Source organism: Kwoniella dejecticola, chromosome 3 (genome assembly GCF_000512565.2).
Source record: "Kwoniella dejecticola CBS 10117 chromosome 3, complete sequence".
In the NCBI taxonomy this organism is placed as follows: domain Eukaryota; kingdom Fungi; phylum Basidiomycota; class Tremellomycetes; order Tremellales; family Cryptococcaceae; genus Kwoniella; species Kwoniella dejecticola.
Window position 1 is genome coordinate 529,458 of NC_089303.1, and position 21,087 is coordinate 550,544.

The 21,087-nt window shown below is 48.8% G+C and overlaps 11 protein-coding genes across 11 annotated transcripts; 8 read left to right on the top strand and 3 right to left on the bottom strand.

Moving 5' to 3' along the window:
• Positions 1-397: 397 nt before the first annotated feature.
• On the top strand, positions 398-1,051 carry I303_102588 (uncharacterized protein; the record flags this gene model as incomplete). Its single annotated transcript, XM_018405942.1, has 2 exons — positions 398-537; positions 634-1,051. 2 exons carry the CDS (start codon positions 398-400, stop codon positions 1,049-1,051), a joined length of 558 nt encoding a protein of 185 aa, XP_018264436.1.
• Positions 1,052-1,779: 728 nt separating this feature from the next.
• Positions 1,780-2,579, top strand: I303_102589 (uncharacterized protein; the record flags this gene model as incomplete). The annotated part of the gene is made up of 2 exons (XM_018405943.2): positions 1,780-1,919; positions 2,015-2,579. 2 exons carry the CDS (start codon positions 1,780-1,782, stop codon positions 2,577-2,579), a joined length of 705 nt encoding a protein of 234 aa, XP_018264437.2.
• Positions 2,580-2,802: 223 nt separating this feature from the next.
• On the bottom strand, positions 2,803-4,744 carry I303_102590 (uncharacterized protein; the record flags this gene model as incomplete). Its single annotated transcript, XM_018405944.2, has 9 exons — positions 2,803-2,829; positions 2,926-3,307; positions 3,444-3,676; positions 3,746-3,820; positions 3,904-3,982; positions 4,070-4,194; positions 4,261-4,344; positions 4,459-4,483; positions 4,599-4,744. 9 exons carry the CDS (start codon positions 4,742-4,744, stop codon positions 2,803-2,805), a joined length of 1,176 nt encoding a protein of 391 aa, XP_018264438.2.
• A 404-nt stretch (positions 4,745-5,148) lies between these two features.
• I303_102591 (uncharacterized protein) lies at positions 5,149-6,234 on the top strand (the record flags this gene model as incomplete). The annotated part of the gene is made up of 8 exons (XM_018405945.1): positions 5,149-5,224; positions 5,323-5,413; positions 5,473-5,486; positions 5,556-5,568; positions 5,628-5,779; positions 5,840-5,873; positions 5,953-6,098; positions 6,185-6,234. The coding sequence occupies 8 exons, from the start codon at positions 5,149-5,151 to the stop codon at positions 6,232-6,234; spliced, it is 576 nt and encodes a 191-aa protein (XP_018264439.1).
• A 463-nt stretch (positions 6,235-6,697) lies between these two features.
• On the top strand, positions 6,698-8,184 carry I303_102592 (uncharacterized protein; the record flags this gene model as incomplete). Its single annotated transcript, XM_018405946.1, has 2 exons — positions 6,698-8,102; positions 8,174-8,184. The coding sequence occupies 2 exons, from the start codon at positions 6,698-6,700 to the stop codon at positions 8,182-8,184; spliced, it is 1,416 nt and encodes a 471-aa protein (XP_018264440.1).
• Positions 8,185-8,691: 507 nt separating this feature from the next.
• On the top strand, positions 8,692-8,996 carry I303_102593 (uncharacterized protein; the record flags this gene model as incomplete). Its single annotated transcript, XM_065968582.1, has 2 exons — positions 8,692-8,770; positions 8,848-8,996. 2 exons carry the CDS (start codon positions 8,692-8,694, stop codon positions 8,994-8,996), a joined length of 228 nt encoding a protein of 75 aa, XP_065824654.1.
• A 599-nt stretch (positions 8,997-9,595) lies between these two features.
• I303_102594 (uncharacterized protein) lies at positions 9,596-10,896 on the top strand (the record flags this gene model as incomplete). The annotated part of the gene is made up of 4 exons (XM_018405947.1): positions 9,596-9,623; positions 9,912-10,205; positions 10,285-10,632; positions 10,712-10,896. 4 exons carry the CDS (start codon positions 9,596-9,598, stop codon positions 10,894-10,896), a joined length of 855 nt encoding a protein of 284 aa, XP_018264441.1.
• A 657-nt stretch (positions 10,897-11,553) lies between these two features.
• Positions 11,554-14,192, bottom strand: I303_102595 (uncharacterized protein; the record flags this gene model as incomplete). The annotated part of the gene is made up of 7 exons (XM_065968583.1): positions 11,554-12,011; positions 12,089-12,433; positions 12,560-13,078; positions 13,161-13,499; positions 13,564-13,687; positions 13,737-13,996; positions 14,072-14,192. The coding sequence occupies 7 exons, from the start codon at positions 14,190-14,192 to the stop codon at positions 11,554-11,556; spliced, it is 2,166 nt and encodes a 721-aa protein (XP_065824655.1).
• Positions 14,193-14,772: 580 nt separating this feature from the next.
• I303_102596 (uncharacterized protein) lies at positions 14,773-17,619 on the top strand (the record flags this gene model as incomplete). Its single annotated transcript, XM_018405949.1, has 12 exons — positions 14,773-14,845; positions 14,933-15,007; positions 15,087-15,202; positions 15,270-15,843; positions 15,960-16,108; positions 16,165-16,247; positions 16,306-16,577; positions 16,648-16,685; positions 16,757-16,847; positions 16,908-17,054; positions 17,114-17,217; positions 17,299-17,619. 12 exons carry the CDS (start codon positions 14,773-14,775, stop codon positions 17,617-17,619), a joined length of 2,043 nt encoding a protein of 680 aa, XP_018264443.1.
• Positions 17,620-17,769: 150 nt separating this feature from the next.
• I303_102597 (uncharacterized protein) lies at positions 17,770-18,870 on the bottom strand (the record flags this gene model as incomplete). Its single annotated transcript, XM_018405950.1, has 1 exon — positions 17,770-18,870. The coding sequence occupies one exon, from the start codon at positions 18,868-18,870 to the stop codon at positions 17,770-17,772; it is 1,101 nt and encodes a 366-aa protein (XP_018264444.1).
• A 948-nt stretch (positions 18,871-19,818) lies between these two features.
• I303_102598 (uncharacterized protein) lies at positions 19,819-21,087 on the top strand (the record flags this gene model as incomplete). The annotated part of the gene is made up of 1 exon (XM_018405951.1): positions 19,819-21,087. The coding sequence occupies one exon, from the start codon at positions 19,819-19,821 to the stop codon at positions 21,085-21,087; it is 1,269 nt and encodes a 422-aa protein (XP_018264445.1).

Consider the following 21,087-nt stretch of genomic DNA (forward strand, 5'->3'; position numbering starts at 1 on the left):
AGGGATCTTGCCCCTCTTTTAGGTATTTTGTGATAAGAATGCTTTGATTCCGTTCATTGGCGGCTTTCACTGCAGCTGATTACGATTTTCCTGATCGCCAGAATAACGAACGACCTTAGACCTTGCGTCACACAGGGAAGAAGACCTTTTGACCTCAACCACCAAAAGCCGCTGGACTCATGTCAATCTCTATCGTGGGCACATAATCCTTTCGTCCCGCAGGTAACAACGCACCACCATGGTACGCGTAATGTGTGTGTGAGAATTTATAACATCCGGTCCTAGTGCTCCTTCCTTCTAGCTTCCACTGCCCATAATCACCTACATGTCATTCTTCTGCATCTTGCAGAAACAGACATAATATTCAACCGTCCCCAAATTGCCACCAGCCACCAAGATGACTTCCGCATATATTGGGAAAGGTGGAAAGCAATATACCTATCACGAGGATTTCAACGATGAGACCAAGGGTCTGGTCATCATCACCTCCGACTGTATAGCCATGCGAATGGACGGCAAGCTGCTCAGATTTCACAGGTAAGTCTGTCTAGAGAAATCTTGACAGTACACAGCTTCCGCATCATCTCATCAGTTTCGGAGCCGAATATTGAGAGCCACGTTGTCCGCTTGTAGTCCGGTGTTCGAAGCGATGCTGTCTACCTGCAACTCCGATGACGACAGCGTCCACCTCGAACATCCTGCATCGGTCTTCGCCTTGTACCTGAGGACACTCAGTGGCCAGCCACTCAAACTCGAAGAGAAAGACTGGGATGATTTCAAGCAAGCCGTAGATCTTTGCCTACGATACGACACCCCCAGTTTCGGACCTCACATGCTCGCTAATGTCCGCCCAATGTTTCTTTTCGGACATGACAAGGCCTATAAGCTCTTCATGCTTGCTTCCCGTTTCGACGATATTCTTACAGCTTGTCGAGTGATCAGCTCCTTGGCATCTTTCCGACAAGATCGTGTTAATGGAGAAGATCTTTTCTGGAGACGTCAGGACTGGCCTCTAAACGTCATCGAGCCGCTGCCGACCGCTTGGATTTAGGCTTATGTGCGAGCCCACATGTCTCACAGCGACCGAGATTTATCTTGGGAATACTGGGATCTCATTGCGGTAGATTTCATGAGATTCCTTAGAGGAGTGAGCTAAATGCCGCATGATCTATGCGACTTACGATGATTCATAAGCTGACATCCCCCATGTCCACAGTAAGACAAGAAGCGAAGGAAGATCGAACAAGAGAGAAACCGACGGACCATTCAGAACTCAGACTGCAGATAATCGAACACTGTAGATGCAAAAATCCCATGCATCATGTGCCATTCCTCATGATCGTCGTCCTTCGAGGCTCCTACCCTATGACTCGTATTTCTCACAAGTCACGCCTATTGAATGACCTGTTTCAGCACGAGCTCTCTTCTTCAGTATGTAATGCGGTGTGTAAATCGTACATCAAATCGGAAGCGAGAAACAAGTGTAATTATAAATGATACTGTATATGGGTCAAAAAGTTGCTGCCTCCATGGCGATCTCTCGTCAGCTCAACTTTGCACTACAGGACTAAGCGTTGGGTTTGTGCTGCACATTTTGGTACAGAGAAAACACGAGGTGTATTCTTCCCTTCCTTTCCCTTCTTCATCACTCTTATCTTCCTTTCCTCTTTCGCCTCTTCTTCACTCTTCTCTTCTTTCGTACCGGACTATTCTCAAAGGTCCTTCATCCTTCTCTACCTCCTCGCATCATTAGGTCCTATTACACCTTAATACAGCAGGATGACCTCCCAATATACCGATAAAGACGGGAAGCAATACACCTACCATGATGAGTTCAAGGATGAATCCAAGGATCTCTTCATCATCAGTTCCGACAACATGGCTTTCAGAGTGGACAGTGATCTTCTCAAGACCAACAGGTAAGACGATCACCTAAACGATCATACAATTGGAAATGGACATTCAAGATTGAGACATATCGAAGCTGATCTGCAGCCATGCTCTGCTCGTTCAGCTCGGTATTTCGCTCAATGTTCTCCACTTGCGACACCGATGATCGATCCCTTCACCTCGATCACTCCAACCAAGCGATAGCTATCTCCTTCAAGACTCTCTGCCATTTGCCCCTCGGTCTTGACAGAACAGAGTGGGAACAATTCATTGAAGGGGTAGAGCTCTGTATCCAATATGAGATGCCTAGAGTCGGCTCAAAGATCCTCTCCAGGTTCAACCTTTATTCGGACATCTTTGCTAACTATGGCTACTCGCTCTTCCTTCTTTCTGCCAAGCTCAACGACGTAGCCACTGCGTGTAGGATCATTCCGAAGATCGGCCCAATGAGCTACGCGAGCAACAGAAACGAAAATCGATTTTGGTGCAGATCGGGATGGGCAAGAAGTGTCGCGCTCGATCTTCCTCCTATTTGGTACTGGGCCTACACCAGTGCGCACAGCAAAGCTACTGCAAATGCGGCCGATGGGGTCTATTGGCAGGTGGTGGCTATTACCTTTATGGTTTTAGTCCTCGACGTGAGTCCTATCATTCAGCTCCTGGGGCGGTTGATCGCTTACTCGGACTGAGCAGGATGAGTAACCTCAACATTGAAGCTGTTTCTCTCGGCGAAAGCGTCTTCCCTTCTTCCTTTCGAAGGTATAGCAAGTTTCAAATCATCATGCATACTATGTTTCATGAAATGATCGTTGTGCTTCGAAGATTTTGCTATCTCTTCCCCTATTCTCCATATTTCTCTGGTCGGACCTATCGAGTCTCACATCAGCAGAAGCCCCGCCTATTACTCCTCTTCTATTCTTCGTATTTCTCCAGTCGTACCTATCCAGTCTCACATCAGCCCAAGCCCCGCCGAGCACTCTATTGAGCCACACCGTATTATGATGGACGAATCTAAGTGGATCTGACTTAACTCACCCGTCCAGCAAACGGTTGTAACCCAGCCGCGATCCTCTGTCCACCAACCAACGCCGTCCAGTCCATCGAGTCCCCTCCATGTGCTCGAGCAGATAGCATGTGTTGTTGCGCGACGTCCATCGTCGGCATCGGGACATTATGGCTCTCTGCAAGCTGTCTTATATGTCGCGCATCCGTTATACCTCCTCCAAGGTTAAATCCACCCTCACTGTTGAATCTGTTGTTGGTTATTCGATCGGCGTACCTGATGAGAGCGGGAGACTTGTGTTGATCCTTAATCAGCTCTACCAGCTTTTCCGAGCCGACGCCGGATTGGTCGCATAGTGTGAAGCATTCAGCGAGGAGTTCGATGAACCCTAATTCCAATGCATTTCCGACGAGCCTGCAAGAAACAGAATCAATCAGTATCAGCTTGTCATTTCATTCCTTCCTACCGGACGTGAACCCGGGATTCGCGCCCCTTGCAAAGCAGTGGGACTAGAGATAAGTTTGCACTTGACTCATGACCCAGGACTCACTTGAAAGACATCGCTCGCTCGACGTTACTTCCCAGATCCATGACCTTCCTTCCGATCGCAGGCACAAGTGCATGAGCAGCATGCTTCTTGGCGAAGTAGTCTCCGGAAATAGCCAAGACCAAATCGGCAGTTTCTGCTGCCTTCGGAACTCCGAACACGGGGCATGACAAGAATACTCGGTGAGGTGATGATCGCGCTTGGTCTTCCAATTTACCGGCTGTCGTTGGGAATATCTATAATGATCACACAAATGTGAGCTGAGGGAAATCCTCTCTCCATGCTGCATGAATGCGTTGACCTACAGTGCTCGTATCTACAAAGATCGTCGTTCGACCTCTACCACCTGGAACGATACCATCACCTGTACCCTTCTGAGTCTATGAGTTGAAACGCATCAGCTCGCTGCTTATCTCTCCATTAATGACAAATGACAAAGCGAAATCTTGCCGCGTCGACTCACCTCTTGACCCCGGAATAATTGAGCATAAACAGCTTCCACAGCCTCGTCACCTGCTAACGAGGTGACCACCAAATCGGCACTATGATCGGATGAAACATACAGACGATGAGCAGGAGTTGAAGAGTCATGGGACCCTTGAATGCAAGACCGCTTTGATGCAACTCACGTTCTTCCAATATCTTCGAGATCAGTGACTACCTTATACGAGTTCTCCGGGACTTCGTGCTCTTTAGCGTATTGTAGGAACTTGTGTACACCATCTTCTTTCCTGTTGTACACTATGAGTGGGGGCTATAGTGCAGATCATACCATATGTCAGTCTGTTTTAGGCCAAAAGAAAGGGTAGGCATTACGCACCTGTCCTTCGGAAGCTAGATGTTTCGCCAAATTCGATGCCATCCGTTTACCCATCTCTCCTAATCCGACGAAAGCAAGTTGGTCCTACAACGACAACCGCAGGATGTCAGCTTTCTGATCTTCCCTCGACAATGGTTTGAGGGTCCTCAAATGCCGAAACGAATGGAGATGAACGCGGAGATAGGTGAGTCCACTTACATGAGCCGGGGTAGGGGTCGATGGTCTGAGAATTCAAGGTGACCGGATCAAATAGGAGATAAGTTAGCGAATGTTGTGCGTGGTGAGGATGCAGCTGTGAACAGTGCATCAGTCGCACAGGATCAAGAGCAGAAGCTCACCTGGAGAATGGGATGGGCTCAGCAGGCGTCGATGCTCCGTCTTTAGGAGCCTCATACGCCCCTCCGAAAGTTTCCATTGGGTTACCCTCTCTTTCCACGGGGGGCGTAATCGGATTATCGTCGAAGTGAGCTTTGAGTCCTGACATCTTGCTTAGTTGCTCGGTTCTGTTCTGGCTAGTGGAGATATAAGTTGATGTCTACAATGTTGATCAAGCAGCTTCGAAGGTACGATGGAGAAATAGATGTTATCGACTACACGATTGTACGCCTGTAAGCGAGGATTTGAATAGGTGGTTGTTTTTCTCATACTCATACGCTACGGTGAGAATGCGAATGACGTCGAATCAGGGCCCCAATTGCGGCAATTGCTTCCTTGTCGATTTCCACGCGATCACCTCGTTATTCCCATGTGTATTTGTAGCGATGAGCTATGACTTGTTCGTGTTTACCCCGCATTGATGATGCATAGCTTGACCTCACGACGCAATAGATAACCATTCGATCACCTATTCAGTCATTGTTGAGCTTCATCAGTACAGTAGGGTATACAATGTCAGCACCTACACGAGCAGCTCCACCGCCTCCGCCGCCGGCTGATGGGGACGAGGAGACAGGTGCTTCAGCTAGTAAGTACCTACCTGGACGGAGAGACACGCTCGGATCCCGGGTATCAGACGAGTTCCTACTTATATGATTGACTGACGTGAGGCCTGTCAAATGCTAGACGAGAGGCTATTGGCGGCTGCCAAACATGATAATGAGGAGATGTTCGAGGATGCTATCAATGAGGTGAAAGATGTGAATTACGTCGATGGGTAAGCTATCTCTCGGAGTTCTGGGGTCTCGAGTTACAGCTTATGGATCTGCTGTACAGATTAGGTAACACCGGTGCGTATTGAATGTCTGCTTAAGGCTCTTGATTCTTCTGACATATGTGTATATCCACAACTCGGATAGCCCTGCACTACGCGTGTGTTTTTCTCATGCTGATCGTCCATTCGAAAAGAATGCTGAATCTCTCGTGTACAGAATAATTCACGCATCAACATCGATTTTAGAACCCCTACTAGAACACGATACATGCGATGTTGATTTAAGGAACAGACTACAAGGAGATACGCCGCTACATATAGCCGTGAGAAACAGGTGGGAAGATCACGAAGGTTTAAGGCTGTATCTTGGTGAGCAGCTGTGTTGTCTCAGAGGATGAATGAATACAGCTGATGAGTAGCCGAATGAAGTTGGACACCTCTTAGAAGCTGGAGCAGACACGAAGTGAGCGTCTCGAAGTAGCTTCTGATAACATTCGTAGCTACAAAGTGTGACTCGCTGATATGGACTGTTTTGACGCTAGGGTTCGAAATCGATATAACCAGAAACCTATAGACCTCTTACCTCCGCCGAGCAGTGACCCGGAATCAGATGATGAGAAGATACGAGCAGCGATAAGAAGGACAGAGGCCGAAGCGATGGTAGCGGATAAAGGAGATGTGGTGGATGGTGAGCTCGCCTTTCATGTTTCATGCTATGCCTCAAAGTAATTGTCGCCTTCGCTAACCTGACTTGACCTGGTGTCACACGCATAGATGACGATGACATTGTAGACCCTAACGATATAGCTTCTGACTCTGATTGATTGATTTATTGATTGATGTATGACAACGTGATGTTATTCAGAAGATAGGCCAAATCAATCTATCTTTCATCGATACGGGTCTGTGCGGGATGAGGTATCTGACGCGCATGGGCCCATCATCCCTCATCCAATCCATCAAACTATTGACATTCATACCATCCTTTGCCTCGTGTTCCTTATATCGCCATCAATCAAACCATCGCGCGTGGCAAGGCAGACATACGAGTCACCAACTGCATATAACGAACTGACATGATACTTCATTCCTCTTCTACGTTCTTTCGTTTTTTCTCCTCCCGACCCATCTTCCTTCTCGTTGTTCTCCCTTATACCATTATTTCCCACGAGAGATACAGCTAAGTCTCAGTTATAGCGCATTGTGACTTGTCCTGCAAGGTCTACTTATAGCAGCAAACTCGATAGCACCCGCAACATCAAGGATACTGACATGACTGGTCAAATAATGTCTCGTCAGCTCACCGGTGACATCTTCCTTCTGATCGGTCAACAACTGCTCGCTCAGAAGGACCACAAATCCCTCTCGAATCTTTCTCTGACATCCAAGGATAACTATCAACTTCTCACTCCTCTGGTCTATCGACACATCATCCTCACCGACCATTCCCTTCCTACCCTATTCTCTCGAATCACCGAGATCTCTCACGATGACAGGCAGATCATGTTCGAGAAAATCCAGGACGGGGAGGAAGACAACCTGCTCTCAAAGGGTTTGCACCCCATAAAAAGGCTGAAGGTTCACCTGCAATACGCCCACAAGATCATCATTGACACGAACAAGAACAATGTCGATTTCGAGAAGCTCTCGGCTATCGCTAAAGTATTGGACACTTACTTGGATGACCTCATGTTTCCCAACGTCTCCAGATTGATCTTCACCGCCAAACATGGTACCACAAGACGGGTGGGACTATTCGCAAGTGACCACGATACGTACGAGCTCCCAACCTTTCTCCCTATGGCGTGTAATCCAAAGTATATCTGTTGCAGCTTCGACAAAACCACACCAGCTTGCGACCACGACACACTTATACCGCACTTTGCCCTCACAAAAGTCGTAGAAGTCGTCAATATTCACCAAGCTAAACATCTCGTCGCCCCTGTATCGCCCGTCTCATCTCGAGTCAGCTTCAGTGGAGACACGTGCTCCCAAGGTGATGACTGCCCACGAAGGGACGACCCTGACCATCCGAAAGTCTGCATCCGGGCTCACAGATCGAGCAGAATGCATATATTATTGGACTCCATCGAACCTCTGCCGCATACCTCCTGCGGTCATCCTCACGATCGACCTTCTCCTCATCAGCTTACAACCTGCTTGACAATCATCGAAAGGACGGGAAAATCAGATCCGACAATCCTCAGCTACGAGAACGTCGCGCTCCGTCTTACGGACGAGGACGACGCCGTGATGCCAGTGGCAATCCAGTCGGCTCAGCAACTCCTCCAGATCTTCAATAATTTCATGCCTGGTCTCGCTGTGCCTGGCCCTGCATACGTGCCTCCTATCGGTCCACAAATGCCTGCCCATCCGATGACAGTCCCTTACAACGGCGTAAACAATAGCACGAACTTTAATCCTGCCAATGTCACTCACCACAATCAGACCTCCGCTGCTCATGCCGTCAATACCACTCAAGCTCCCTCTGCCAATACCAATACGAACTCCGGTACTACAGCTTGGGCTGGTGGTGTCACTTACGGTAACGGTAATCCTCTTGCGATCCCCTCCTCTGCCCACCAATCAACTGAAAGAAGACGTAAAAGCGGACCAAACTATTGGTCTACTCAAATTCAGTTCGTCTCTGGCGAAGAGGCGGAGAAAGAACCCGTGTGCGAGGCTTGTGGAGGTGAGTCAATCGATTTTCCTGATCAAATTCGGGATGTCTGGTTTCTGACGTATCTATTATTCGGGAATCAGAACCCATTTAACAAGTATGCTATTTTAGAGCGAAAATGATCTCGGCAGGGTCAACCCAGGGTATAAGGTTGCTCCAATACCATGCTGGCAATAGGAAGGTGAATACTGTATTCGTTATATCGATCGAATGCTTTATGAGATGTATATAGATCACATGCCCATACAAACAACGTCTGCTATCGTAGGACTTGAGGCAAGTATTGATTGATTACTGTCATTATTATCCTTGTTGATGCCATGTGTATTCTCTGGCGTCAAAGGTGCCAGAAAACTCCTTTCTATCTGTGAGCCTTCTACACTGCGCTACCTCTGGAAGCTTCTCTTCGCGCCTTCGGAACTTCCCAAAGGTGCGCCTTTTGCCGCAACAGTATGACACGAATTTCAGATGAACGCAGTCTGGGCCATATAAGGTGGATCGATTCAGTGGTTGACTCCCCATCCCGTTTTCTCGTTCTCGTAGTATATTGAGTCCTTGCTTTTATACATACAACTCATTCCAGACGGCTACCGTATCAACAATGTCGGCTGATACAGTCTTATCGAAGGACGAGCTATGGAATCTGAGCTGCACAGTCACAAGCTCGCAAACGGGCTTAGGTGAGTTGACGACGTACAACACTCGCAGACCTATGACTGCTCCCTCACAATATGCTGTGGCCAATGATGCGTATCAGACCGGCACTCCGTATTGCAGGGCGAAGGGAGAAATGAAAATGAAGCTGAAGAGGATACCCCGACCGATACTGAGCGAGGAGGGGTATTTGATGAAGCTGAATTGAGGAATCATCGATTGATGTTGTTTGGGGCTTTCCGCGATCCCTAGTACCCTGAATTAGATTTGCGTCATGCGTGATACGCTGTCCTCCGTGCGACATATGTTAGGTGTTCCACATTGGCATCATTCAAGGATACCGTGTCACAGTACAGTCCTCATAATGAGACTTAGGGAGTATTTCATATCAGCATTAATGAGTTGCGCGGGGACATGGTGTAGAAGTACATATTGGCATTAGAATTTCAATGTACAGCCTTGCATATGACAGAAGATGAATCGCGCCTTCCATCGCTATGATGGCGCAAATATGGATAACGAGTCAGAAGGCGCACGTGGCCTTCGGGCGTTAGTAGCGAGAGAAGGGGAGGGGAAGAGGGAGAAGAGGACAGGGGAGAAGGGGGGGGAGGGGGGAGGGGAAGGGGAGAAGAGGACAGGGGGAGGAGGGGAGAGAGGGGAGAGAAGAAGGGGGGGGAAGAGAGAGGGGGGGAGAGAGAGAGGGGGGGCAGGAGGGGGGGAGGAAGGGGAGAGAGGCAAGGGGCTCTCCGAAGTCCTGTGATAGCCCCTTTCTTCTGAGATGAAGTCGTGTCTGAAAACTCAGCTCAACGGAAGGCTTTCGAAAGCCCCAGCGATACTCCAGGCGAGCCTTCATGTGTCACCTAACGGCCCAGAAGGAGAGTTAGTCACGTTCATGTGATGTGAGGATCATTGTACAAACGGTAATCTAAGTCGCACCGTAACATAGTAAGCTGTCCGCTCGGCAAGACCTCACAGGATATAAGGTGACGCGCACGATTCGCCATGTCCTGCAATACGCCTCTTTTGTAGAACCGGTCTCTCACTGAGCCTGAGAAGTCAAGGCTGTTCTCGACCAGATTCGGTAAGCTGAATCAGCTGCAGATCTTGCCTTATCATACAAGTGCTTTGGGCCAGCTGATGGCTGAAACTCACTTCATGTAATTTTAGGAGCAGGTGGTGCCCAGACTTTGCGATGGTTACAGGAATCCGTCAACCTCGATCCAGCTCATGCTGCCTTCTCCTCCACCGATACAACCCAGATGAGGCAAGCTTTCAAGGCGTACGACGATCTGGAACCGAATGCATCTGGAGAAGGAAAGGAAAATATCGTAAAATATGCCACATACAGAGCTCAACAGCAGCAGCAACATCTGACAAGTTCAACGGGCCAGGATAAAACGGGAGAGGACGATTGCTGGTCAAATTTCAAGAAGAGATTCGCTGATGGATATGTTGGCATGGGTACGTTGATCAGCTGTCTTGTTCGGGTATCTCCTCAGTCTTTCGAAGCTTTTTGGGCCAATGACTGTACTCGCTACAGGACCTTCTGGACGGGACTTCCTGAGACGGTACCAGAAATACGTAGCAAGTGATCAAGCGAACTTCTCTGCTCTGCAGGATACCGAAGCCGTACGAGTCTTCTTGAGTTCCGGGAAATGGAAATACTATGAGACGGTCCAGAGCCAACAGCCACAGATGCTGCAAGAGCTTTTAGAGTACTTGGTCCAGCTCAGCGATGCAGAACAGGACAAGCGATCGTCAGTTGGCGGTCACGGCACGACTGCCAGTGGGCCCAGCGCCACGTCTTTCCACCAAGAGGAGGATGATGGGGAAGCCCGTAAGATGCAACTTTTTCAAGAGAGATACAGGAGCGTATTCCAAGGCGAAGGTGAGCTGGATCTTCGACTTGCCGATAGAAATAGTATTCGGACTGATCGTACCCGGGCATGGGACTGTATGTATTCAAGGTACCACAGGAGGCAATCAGCTGAGTAGATTGAGGACCAAAATCAAGAAAGACCCTTCAAGCTCCTTGTACGATTCAACTGATACTTTCAGATCAATGCTCACCCGCAATCGTAATTCGTCATTTTGGCAGCTGGAAATGAGAAAGCCAGACCTTGCCGCAAGTTACCTGGAGTTTGGGGTCTAGTACGCGCGCATGGTCCGTCAAGGCAGAAATCCGGATCATTTGATGAAGATGTCCGGTCACCACGAGCATGAGGACAATCCTCCATCCTTGCCGGGTGAGACGGTCGCTCCTTCGTCTATGACAGATCCTTTCGAACTTGAAGACCACAGTCTTGCCTCTGGCTAGACGCTACAGGCTGTCTCTGTGAAAGGCAAGGCGGTGCGAAAGCGGCAACGTGAGATATCTGGCTCACCCAAAGAGACTCAGGCTGGCACGGCTCTGACAACCAGCTCAAGCCGTCAGAGGATCGAGGCGTTCTCTGCTTCCCACTCCCCGGATACCTCCTCTCGTTAGGCCGACTTCGGGAGTTCTGATGCTGGCATTGTAGGTCAGGCAGCAGAGCGAGAAGAAACGGACCCTAATCCTGACCTTGTTGATAAACAAGATTTCGCCACCTAGCATTCCGATGAGCAAACAGACTAGACTCGAGACTCCTTATTTGGGTTGAGGTATGGTTCACTGTAGGGACACAAATAATATTCGTATGTAAAGTATAAGGCAGATATCTCACCCGTGAAGGACAGAATTTATTGCATAGGATGGGAGGTATATCTGCAATGATGCCGTGCAAGCGGGTGTTTGCTACATTTGACCATTTTTCGGGGGGGAAATGGGAGATCATCTAAGCGTGCTCGGAATAGCAGAGAAGCCGAAGAGCATCAATCTATGGTTTCTCATCTCAGCCTCGTCGAAACTTTCATCTTCGTCACTATCTGGTTGATCCATTTCGTCAGCATCTGAGCCAGAGGTGACGTCACCTCGGTGTCGAGAGGGGTCGAGGCTATTCGCCGAGCCGTACTCCCTCTCCAGATATTCCACAACATGAGAGTCCAATGTTAGATCTCGAGGATTTTTGCCAGAAATAAGCTCATTGGTGTACCAGACCCCAAAGTCCAGCAATTCGTCAGCACGGGGGTCCCCCTCAGTAAAGCAGGAATGCCTGTCTTCAGCCAGAATCGAACGTATGCCGTCCTGAGTCGTGTAACTCAGCCAATTGCTCTTGGTTCCCGCATCAGATGAGCCGGACTTGGCGATGAAGTTGGTCAGTCGTTCGATCTGTCTTCTTCCCTTTTCACCTAAGAAAGTACAGAAGACTCAATCATTATCATACGTATTAGAGTAGCCAAAGGCTGCTGCCGTCGATACAACTTACCGAATCCGTCTTGCTTGTGCCTGAACTTGAGTTGAAAGCGGTTCCATCGTACCAGCTCTCTTTTTGAATCCCTATCCGACAGTTGAGGGAGAGAGTCAGCATATGCTTTGTATGCGGCTGCGCGATGAGATTCCCTGCTTCTTTTTTGGGTCAGCCAGTGCACATAGTCAATCACTTGTTCGGCTAGATCAGGTCGTTTTTGTTTGATGGTCTTTTCGAAGTAAGACCATTCATTCTGGGCGAGCATAGTCTTGACGGCCTCTCTTTCTGTGTAGTCTGATTCATTGAATTCCTCGTCCTCGACACGTCTGCCGAGCTTCATAAGAAATTCCATTCCCGTACGGCCTGAGATTGCGGAATCGACATCAGTGTCATCTTCAGGGGGAAAATTCAGCATACAGTGCTATGCTTGCGAGGGCGATGTCGGACACCTCAGCGAGACAGGAGGTATCCTCGCTTCGCTGCACTTACCGATGTTGGCGTTGGACGTGTATGTCTTGGCAAAATGCTCCATTTTCAGATCTACCTTCTCGGACTGCCTGAAGCTGGACATATCGACTGATCTGGAAGTGCTGGCGGCGATCGGGCTGCCAAGGACTCTCTGTTGTCCCGTCGTGGGAGAATCGATATTCACCCTTCTACCAGGGGGCTCGTTCTCACGAGGCAGACTGTAACCCCGATTTGACACAGAATGATCTGTATTGATATCGAGATAGCCGCCGTGATCCGCGTGTGCTCCTGCTTCACTGCCGATTGCGGCTATGAAGGTACTAGTGTTCTGCACATTCCGCTGATCCGCCGCCAATCGAGCGACATACTGACTTATGCCCGTTGCGATGGCATCAGGCATCTCTCTGGTCAGACGCTGCAGCTGAGGCGCAGGCGACTTCAGGTAGTCCATCACGGACGGCTGATCATGGAAACGCATGGAGAAAGGATTCAAGCTGACAGCCGCTGTCAAATTTTGAACCAGCGTTTCTCCGCTTGTCCCTGGATTGGTATCAATTATACAGAAAGTCACCGGAATCAGCTTGTCCTCACACCTGGATCTTACGTCCCAGTGACCGCTTACCTAGTTGGTCCGGCTGTACGTTTGACAGGATCGACGCTTGCTGGGCGGACTGCACAGGAGCACCAGCCACGTGTTGCGCTGTTTCTCGTGCTGTGCCATGGGGCAACGTGGACAGTCGAATTTTGCTGCCCTTCCGAAGATCTCTTTCCCTTCTGGCGAATTCTAGCATATACGCGAGTCCTTCTGAGCATGCAGCTTCGCTCATCCTGCTGTATCTAGCATAAGCCTTGAAGACTTCGGGATCATCCTTCAAGTCTTGGGATGTACTGAAAGCTTTTCGATAAGGATCACGCATCGCCTTCTGCTCCACGATCTGCATTGTCCGCTCCCCTCTGTCACCTGCATCGCTCAACCTCAGCGGAAATCTCGTCAGGCGGAGACTGTGATGGCATGGAGAGCTTACCGAAAGCCATTATAAAATTTTCTCGTTGGCGGAGTAGCTGTTCCGTCTGCTGATCATATTGAAATAAATGGGACGCCCCTATCGTATCAAGACCACCACAATAAGTTCGGATCCTGTTGCCGCACTGTAATCTCAGGTAGTCCAGGATCAAAGGGGAAATCAGAGCGACGTACTTTGGATCGTCTGTTCATGTCGACATCTTTCAGCAAAAGCCGAGAGGTAATGAAAAGCCCCAGTGACCATCTGTTTCTGAGCGGAGTTCTCGTTCGAGTCATCCATTTTCCGGACCACCATTGTGACATCCGAACAGGGTCATTTCCCTTCTGTCGACAAAGATACTTCTGGATACTATCGACGGAGGCGAAATCTGACTCGAACGCTTTTTCGCAGATGATCTTTTCCAGTCTTGTAAGTCTTCGGTACCCCTCCATGCCTACGTATATATGTCATCAGCAATGGCTGCCAACCCCATATGTGACTGTGTGTAAAGACAGGCAGTCGAGCTTACCTAACGCGGACGGACGACACAGATTGCGTCTCCACTCCCAAAGTTTCGCGGCAGAAGGGACATAGTCATTTTGTCTGACTGAAGAGTCCGGGAAAGGCACCGCTGGACCGGAGCTCGACATCGTGAGCAGCTTGTTGGGGGTGGTCTCCTTGGTCTATGACAAGCTGAAAGAGGTTCCGCAAGTAACCTATATGCATCGATGAGGACCACAACGATTCGCTCGTCAGACCCCTGTCCCGCTGACTGGTATCTTCTCCGTGATAACGCAGAATTTCGTTTCCACGAAGGCAGGTGGAGCATCGGATCACCCTTTGTTGCTGCTCCCTTTGGCATACGAGTGTGCCTTCTACGATGAACATGGACCACCGCTTATGACCATGCTTGGTGATGACTCATATTTCATAGGCATGAAAGCCACGGACCCACCGTTGAAGCTTGTCACGTGACGTCGCCGGCTGACACGTTGAGTCCGCCTAACGTAAAGGTTATCTCACTGGGAATAGTATGGTCCGCAGCTTCCTTTCTTCTCGTCACAAATACAAAATACCGACCTGTGTCCTGCGTATCGACTGATAGACCTGTCCGAGATCGTCTTTAGCCAGGCAATCCGCTCGTTGTCACATCCTGCTCTTGTAGAACTCGCCGAGATCCTGGACCGAGGATAAGTCGAGGGGCGACATTCGCCAAGCAGGACCGACATCATGACGTTCAGACAATCTATGTACCTTGCTCTTCTAGCTCTGACTGGCCTGGCACGAGTCAATGCTTTCAGAGGTGAGCCACAGTCTTGAATCTGTGTCCTGCCCCCAAATCTTCATATCGTGCAGACGACATCCGCTGATGGGACTTGTGACTACGCAGTTCCTATAAGTGATACAGACTCGCTGAGGGAGGTCTGTTCGGGCATGTATGGAGGCAAGGACGCGTATATAGAAGGTCAGTCATTCTCGCCGCATCGAGTGAAGCTGCTCTCAATCTTATATAAAGTACTGACGACCGAATCTCGCATATGTAGTGACCTTCAACCCTACTTCGTTAGGCCAAGTAGCTTTGATAGTTTACGAATGGAAAGACGTCCCTTATCTGGGTATAGAGACTCCAGATAGCACAGGTACAGGGGAAGAGCAGCCTGTCAGTACTAATTCTTCTATGCCTATCGCCTTCTCACAAGTCGATACTGATGCTCTGATTAATCTAGAAAACATACATTTGCACAACATCAGCAATTCGTTCGGGATTATGCCAATCATCCCAGCTGGGCGGCTTCATTACCTCTTTCCCAGCAGGAATTTCCCAGAGCGATACTTCGATATACACTACACCTCTCAAATTCTCCTCATCATCGTTCCCCGCTCCCTCGACTACTCAACCGGAAGACGATGTAGATGAAAGCGATGAGTTCCCTTCATATACCACGTCAAGCACGGGCTTGGCGTATGATCCTGTAGAGACGGGTACGCTCGGGAGCGAAACACCGGAAGAAGCGGAAGCGGAAGCTGTGGCGGAGGAAGAGGCTGAAGAGCTAGCTGAAGCAGTCGCGGACGGGTGGAGAATGAAAAGACAAGTTTCGGCTGGTAGTGATGTCCTAGGTGGAGTAGCTGGAACTTTAGCTGCTTCAGCAGATGCTCAGGACGAAACGGATGATGGGTTGGAAGAGGTTTCGAACCCTGTGTCAGGTGGGGATACGGATACTTCAACTGGATCAGGTGGTGTGCAGACGTATATTGCTCCCATCACTTATAAAGTGCCAAAAACGGGATACTACTGCGTCGGTAAGTTGATCATGGAATCTCATACTGCCTTTTTCAGTCCCTGGTCTTTTCTCCAAGCATAGACCATGTATCTCACGATACTTTGATGAGGGATTAGCTGACTTCCCCTCTATTAGGCATTGTACCTGTAACCCTTGTCAATACCCGTTCTGACATCCCGCTGGACACCCGTCAAAACCCCACACATGCTGAATACTCGGGATTGGTGCTATTCAGAAACACCTTCGAAGGGGAATTACCGGCTGTCGAGTATCCCAAGATCAACGTGAGTCTTTGCGATCTGTTACAGGTCTGGAAACCCGCTGACGTTTGGTGCTGCAGTTCTACATGACTTTGAGTCTGGTGTACTTCGTGCTTGGCTGTGGATGGGCTTACCTTTGCGTGCAGCATTTGAGGGAACTGCTGTATGTGATCCTTTTTCTCCTCGCTTCATGAGATTCGGATTGTTGATCTTGTTTGCAGTCCGATGCAATACTACATTTCCGGCACAATCGTCTTCCTCGTTATCGAGATGCTCGCTCAATTCGCTTACTATCGATATATCAACAAGCACGGAGGCGGTACCACATCGATCGTTTTCTTATTCGTCATTGCTATTCTGAATGCCGCTAGGAACTCGTTGAGCTTCTTCTTGCTCCTCATAGTCAGTATGGGTCTGTCGGTGGTTACTCAAAGTCTGGGTGTGGTCATGACCAGAGTCAGGATATTGACAGCTTTGCACTTCATTTTCGGTGGTACGTATTATCTGTATCCTCTCTCGTCAGGTTCGCCTCACGATCTAGCTAATTCAAACTTCGATATCAGTGATGTATTCTGTCGGTACCGTTGAGGTAGAGCTGGATGTGAGTTTGATCCTGTCCATCTCCTCGCCTTCTGTCAATTGGCCAAATACTGATGAGGTTCATCGATACAGAGCGCATCCCTGATCACTGTTCTCCTGCTTATCTTCCCTCTTGCTCTGACTCTGACGGCATTCTTGATGTGGATCATCGTCTCTTTGAATGGTGAGCTGTTTTGCTATGAAGCGAGAGAAATCACAGCTGACTCCAAGCAATCTCGATCAGGTACCATCATGCATCTTCAAGCTAGAAAGCAACGATACAAATTACAAATGTTCCAGAGACTATGGAGGATTTTGATAATCTCGGTCATAGCGGTAGCAGCGTTCTTTGTGGTGTCTTCCATGAGTCTGTCAAATAGGCTTGACGAGGGTGAGTGCGCTTTTTGGGTGAAGCATTGCGCTCGATTCCAGCTGACAAACATCTGGCAGATTACGCCCCGAATAATTGGAAGTACCGATGGATATTACTAGATGGATCATTGGCGACTATCTATCTATGCGCTTTCGCGGCTATAGCTTGGCTTTGGCGACCGGTAAGTAATCCTCACTTTCGTATGGAGTTCCTGTCTCACAGAGCTCGGCTGGGCGACGTATTGCTGACTCTGCTTGTGCAGACTCGAGACAACATCCAGTTCTCCATGTCGCAAGAACTCGCTCAGGACGAAGCAGATGCCGATGCGGAAGATTACGAGATTGATTCTCTTGAAGCTGGACGTGGGTTGGGTGGTCACAGACCGTTAGCGCAGGACGACAGGGATGACGATGACGAACCTCGCGGATTGGTCGAAGGTGGCAGAGATGGGAATGTGGTTTTCGCAATGGGAGAAGATAGTGATGAAGAGGAAGAACATGGAGCAGGGCATAAAAATAAGAAAGGTGGGTATAGGGATAGTGGGGAGGATGATGATGAGGAACGAAAAGGCAAGAACGACTAGAATAAACTACTTCTTCTCTTTACGCTTTTGAGATATCGAAGTGTATGCACATTATCGAGAAGGACGACCGGCAGACCTGACGAGCTAGACCGACAATTCTTGGTAGATGCATATATATTACAATAAAGGACCTCGGTCCTTGCGATCAGGTCACGCGACGCCCTCTTCGACCAGACTGAAAGTACTGCAGAAGTTACTCAGTAGACTTTCCCCTTCACTCGTCTGGAAATCTTTCGTTTTTGATAATTCAGACCTGACCTTCTCTTGCAATATCTTAGCTTTCACCGGATAATCCACATTGTCCGTCCATTGTGGTATTGAGCTGGTCGAATTTCGAAATTGGTAGTGTGTATTCAGTGTTGATCCTCCATCATTACAAGCCCACTCCCGCGGGGGTTGTGGAGACTGATGAATTAGGTCGTGAAGCAGACGGTTGGCGAGATCAACTAAACATTCAAATATCTGTTTCTTGCGTAGATGATAGATTGTTCCTCCCATATCAGGACATTTCGAGTGTGTACTAAACCTCACCACCACTTTCTTCAGCATCGAAATTGATGTGAGAGAAGGTAGGGTTAAGGGTTGAAGATGGACGTTCTGATATATTACCTCTTCTACCCCAGCGAATCTTTCGAGAAGATTTTTGATCGAAGTAGATAAGCTTGAATCGAGATCTAGATCTTGTTCCTCGAGGATTGGCGCAGGGTATTGGATGATGATCCTCGATGGATTGCAGAGGCTCAGACGATGGATCAAAGCCGAATATGCACAGGCGGATTTACGATTTTGAACTTGGGACAGGTCGCGGAGGACGTAAGGTGTGAACACTATTTCTTGCAATTTCGGCAATAACGATCCACCTGCCTCCTGTTTTTGAGCATCGTCGTTTGTTGGACTGTCCGTTGGCTCGTTCGAAGGGCCGATGGGGTATCTGGTGAGTGTTAATCCTCGAACAGGCTGAAGCTCGTCAAAACGACGTTGGTCATATCCCTCAGGCGTAGGGTCAAACAAACGTGTCGGATTTCCCCCCTCGTCCCCTTTGAGGGCTTGGTAGTAGTGATACAAATGATCCAGCTGTGAGAGTGATACCGAATAATTCTTTACTAGATGCGGAGTTACTAGCCTATAAGTATACTTCGATGCCGTGCGAAATCGGGCGAGAGTGCGCAGGGCATTCATCTTCAAGAGCTCAGAGAAGATTTGGGACAAGATACCAGGCGGAAGTATCGGATGTTCCGTAGAGCTGGTCATTGCTCACTCGGTCTTCTTGCAAGTGGGAATCAGGCTCTATGAGTTAGATGGGATCAACAAAAGACAAAATGTTTGTTATGAGTATGCGTTAGTATTACGGATCCCCACTGTTTGTAGTCACAGCAAGGAGTGCATGCATATACGCCCTCTTACATGGACTCTGCAAGATGATTTATGTGGAAAGAGAGAAGTCAGCTGCAAGTGTCTTCGAAGGGAAGAAAAGGTGCGTTCCCGTATGACCGCGATGCCGACTTCACATAACTTCAGTGAAACTTACCGCTTGTACGACATCTCTAAGTACGACGCCTTTGTAGATCTCAAGACGACAGATTAGTTGGTTAATCTCCCATTCACAATCGATTGGTGACATTTTGATTGGTGACATTTGAGCTGAATATCGTCGAGATAATGATATGGCGAGATGTGTTGGACTCGCCAAGAACGCTCAGGCCATGAACAGAATGACTGGATGACTGGATGACTGGATGAAACGATTAAATCGATGAAACGCGCTCTTTCTTTCACCCTAGCTAACTACCTCATCTCGGACCCGAAAATTCGCCCCGCTACCTTTCTTCTCAGTGAAAACCACGGCATAGAGTGCACTCCTGCATGCTCCGCACCATTCAGATCTCACCCTAGAGCTCACGATGGCGTTCTTCAACGAATTGACGGACTAGACAACCTCGCTTGCGTTGATCTAATCTGATAAAAGTGCAGGACTATCATTCGGCCGGGTTACGTTATTCCCTTGAATCCCTTGTCCATCGGCCGATCCTGTCTCGCTCTCGTGCCAAATAACGCGTTGGTCCATCGAATGACTTTTTTCTTCATGTAGCGCTTCACATGTCGGATTAGAGGAGTATATAAGGCATGGGAGGAGGTGAGGGCTTCATGGGGTTTTTGACCCCGGGTTCACCCACAAATCCTCCAGAGGAATCACTCAAAATGCCTATCGCCACTCCCCTCCCCATTCAGCTCGAACTCAACGCTCTACCGATCAAGAGTAGAACACTGCAACCCAGACTATCGTATCACCCACTGCCTATCGATATTATACGTCGTATATCCGCTCATCTCGCTGATGAAGCATTCCTGGGGACTGTATCGAATATCCAACGGGCTTCGAAGGAAGTTTATCTAGGTGTGACGCCTATCTTGTATAGGTGTCTGCACATCAAACACCGCAAATCCGATCGCCTACTCTCCTTTACCAACCATCCTCAAAATCGTAAGGCAGATATCGAAAACGATGCGCATGTTTTCGAAGCTGAAAATGACGGAGTTCGACGTCTCGAAGCTTTGAAGCACGTTCGAAGATTGATCATCCACCATATCCCCTCAGACGACATCGCTGAATCCTTCTTCCAACTCGTTCGGGCTCGTGCTCCTCAGAGCGGAGCACACTCGTCCAAATCCATTGTATTTCCTCATCTGACCCACATCGAGCTGTCTCCAGACGCAGTCGAACAACTGCGTACGTGGGTATCAACTTCGAACTTTTCTTCGCCATTCAACCAGAATCCCCTCTTCCTCGAAACGCTCAGCCGGACTTCTGGAATACGTGTCTTATGCATGACCTTCAAGTCGCTCCTATCTCAACACTGGGAAGAATACCGGGACCTCACCCTCATCGGGCAATATCAACTCCTCTCGCGCATTCAAGCCCTGCATACTGGAAATAACAGTTTATGGAGAGACTCTTTGAGAGTGTTGAACGTGCATGATATCTCTCATCAATTGGTACCTACCCTTCCGGGGGTGGAGAACAGTTACTTCTTCTCGCCTCATATCATAGGGACGGAAGCGCACCCGATTTTGGTGGGAGGAGGAAAAGAAGCTTGTTATTTTGGAGGAATAGATTGGACTTATAGATCGTGGCAAATTGGGAAATCCATCAAGAGCTTATTCCCCTCCGATCTGGATAAGACCGCTGTACAGGATATTCTAGAGACGACGCAGTGGAGATTTGTAGGCCCGGATGGACAGATTAAGGTCAAGTTGGTGAGGGATGAAGATGATGATGAGAATGGCATCCCGTATAAGGAGGTGATCAGTGCGATCAAAAGTCAGATTAGGAGTGGGATCCCGCAAGAGTTGTCGGCGGGGCAAGGATGGGACGATGAGCAAGTGGAGAAGTTGTTCGGGCGGATCAAATATGTGGAAGGGGTCTCAATGGATTGTGGGTTATGTGAATGTGATGGTGATAGTGAGTGA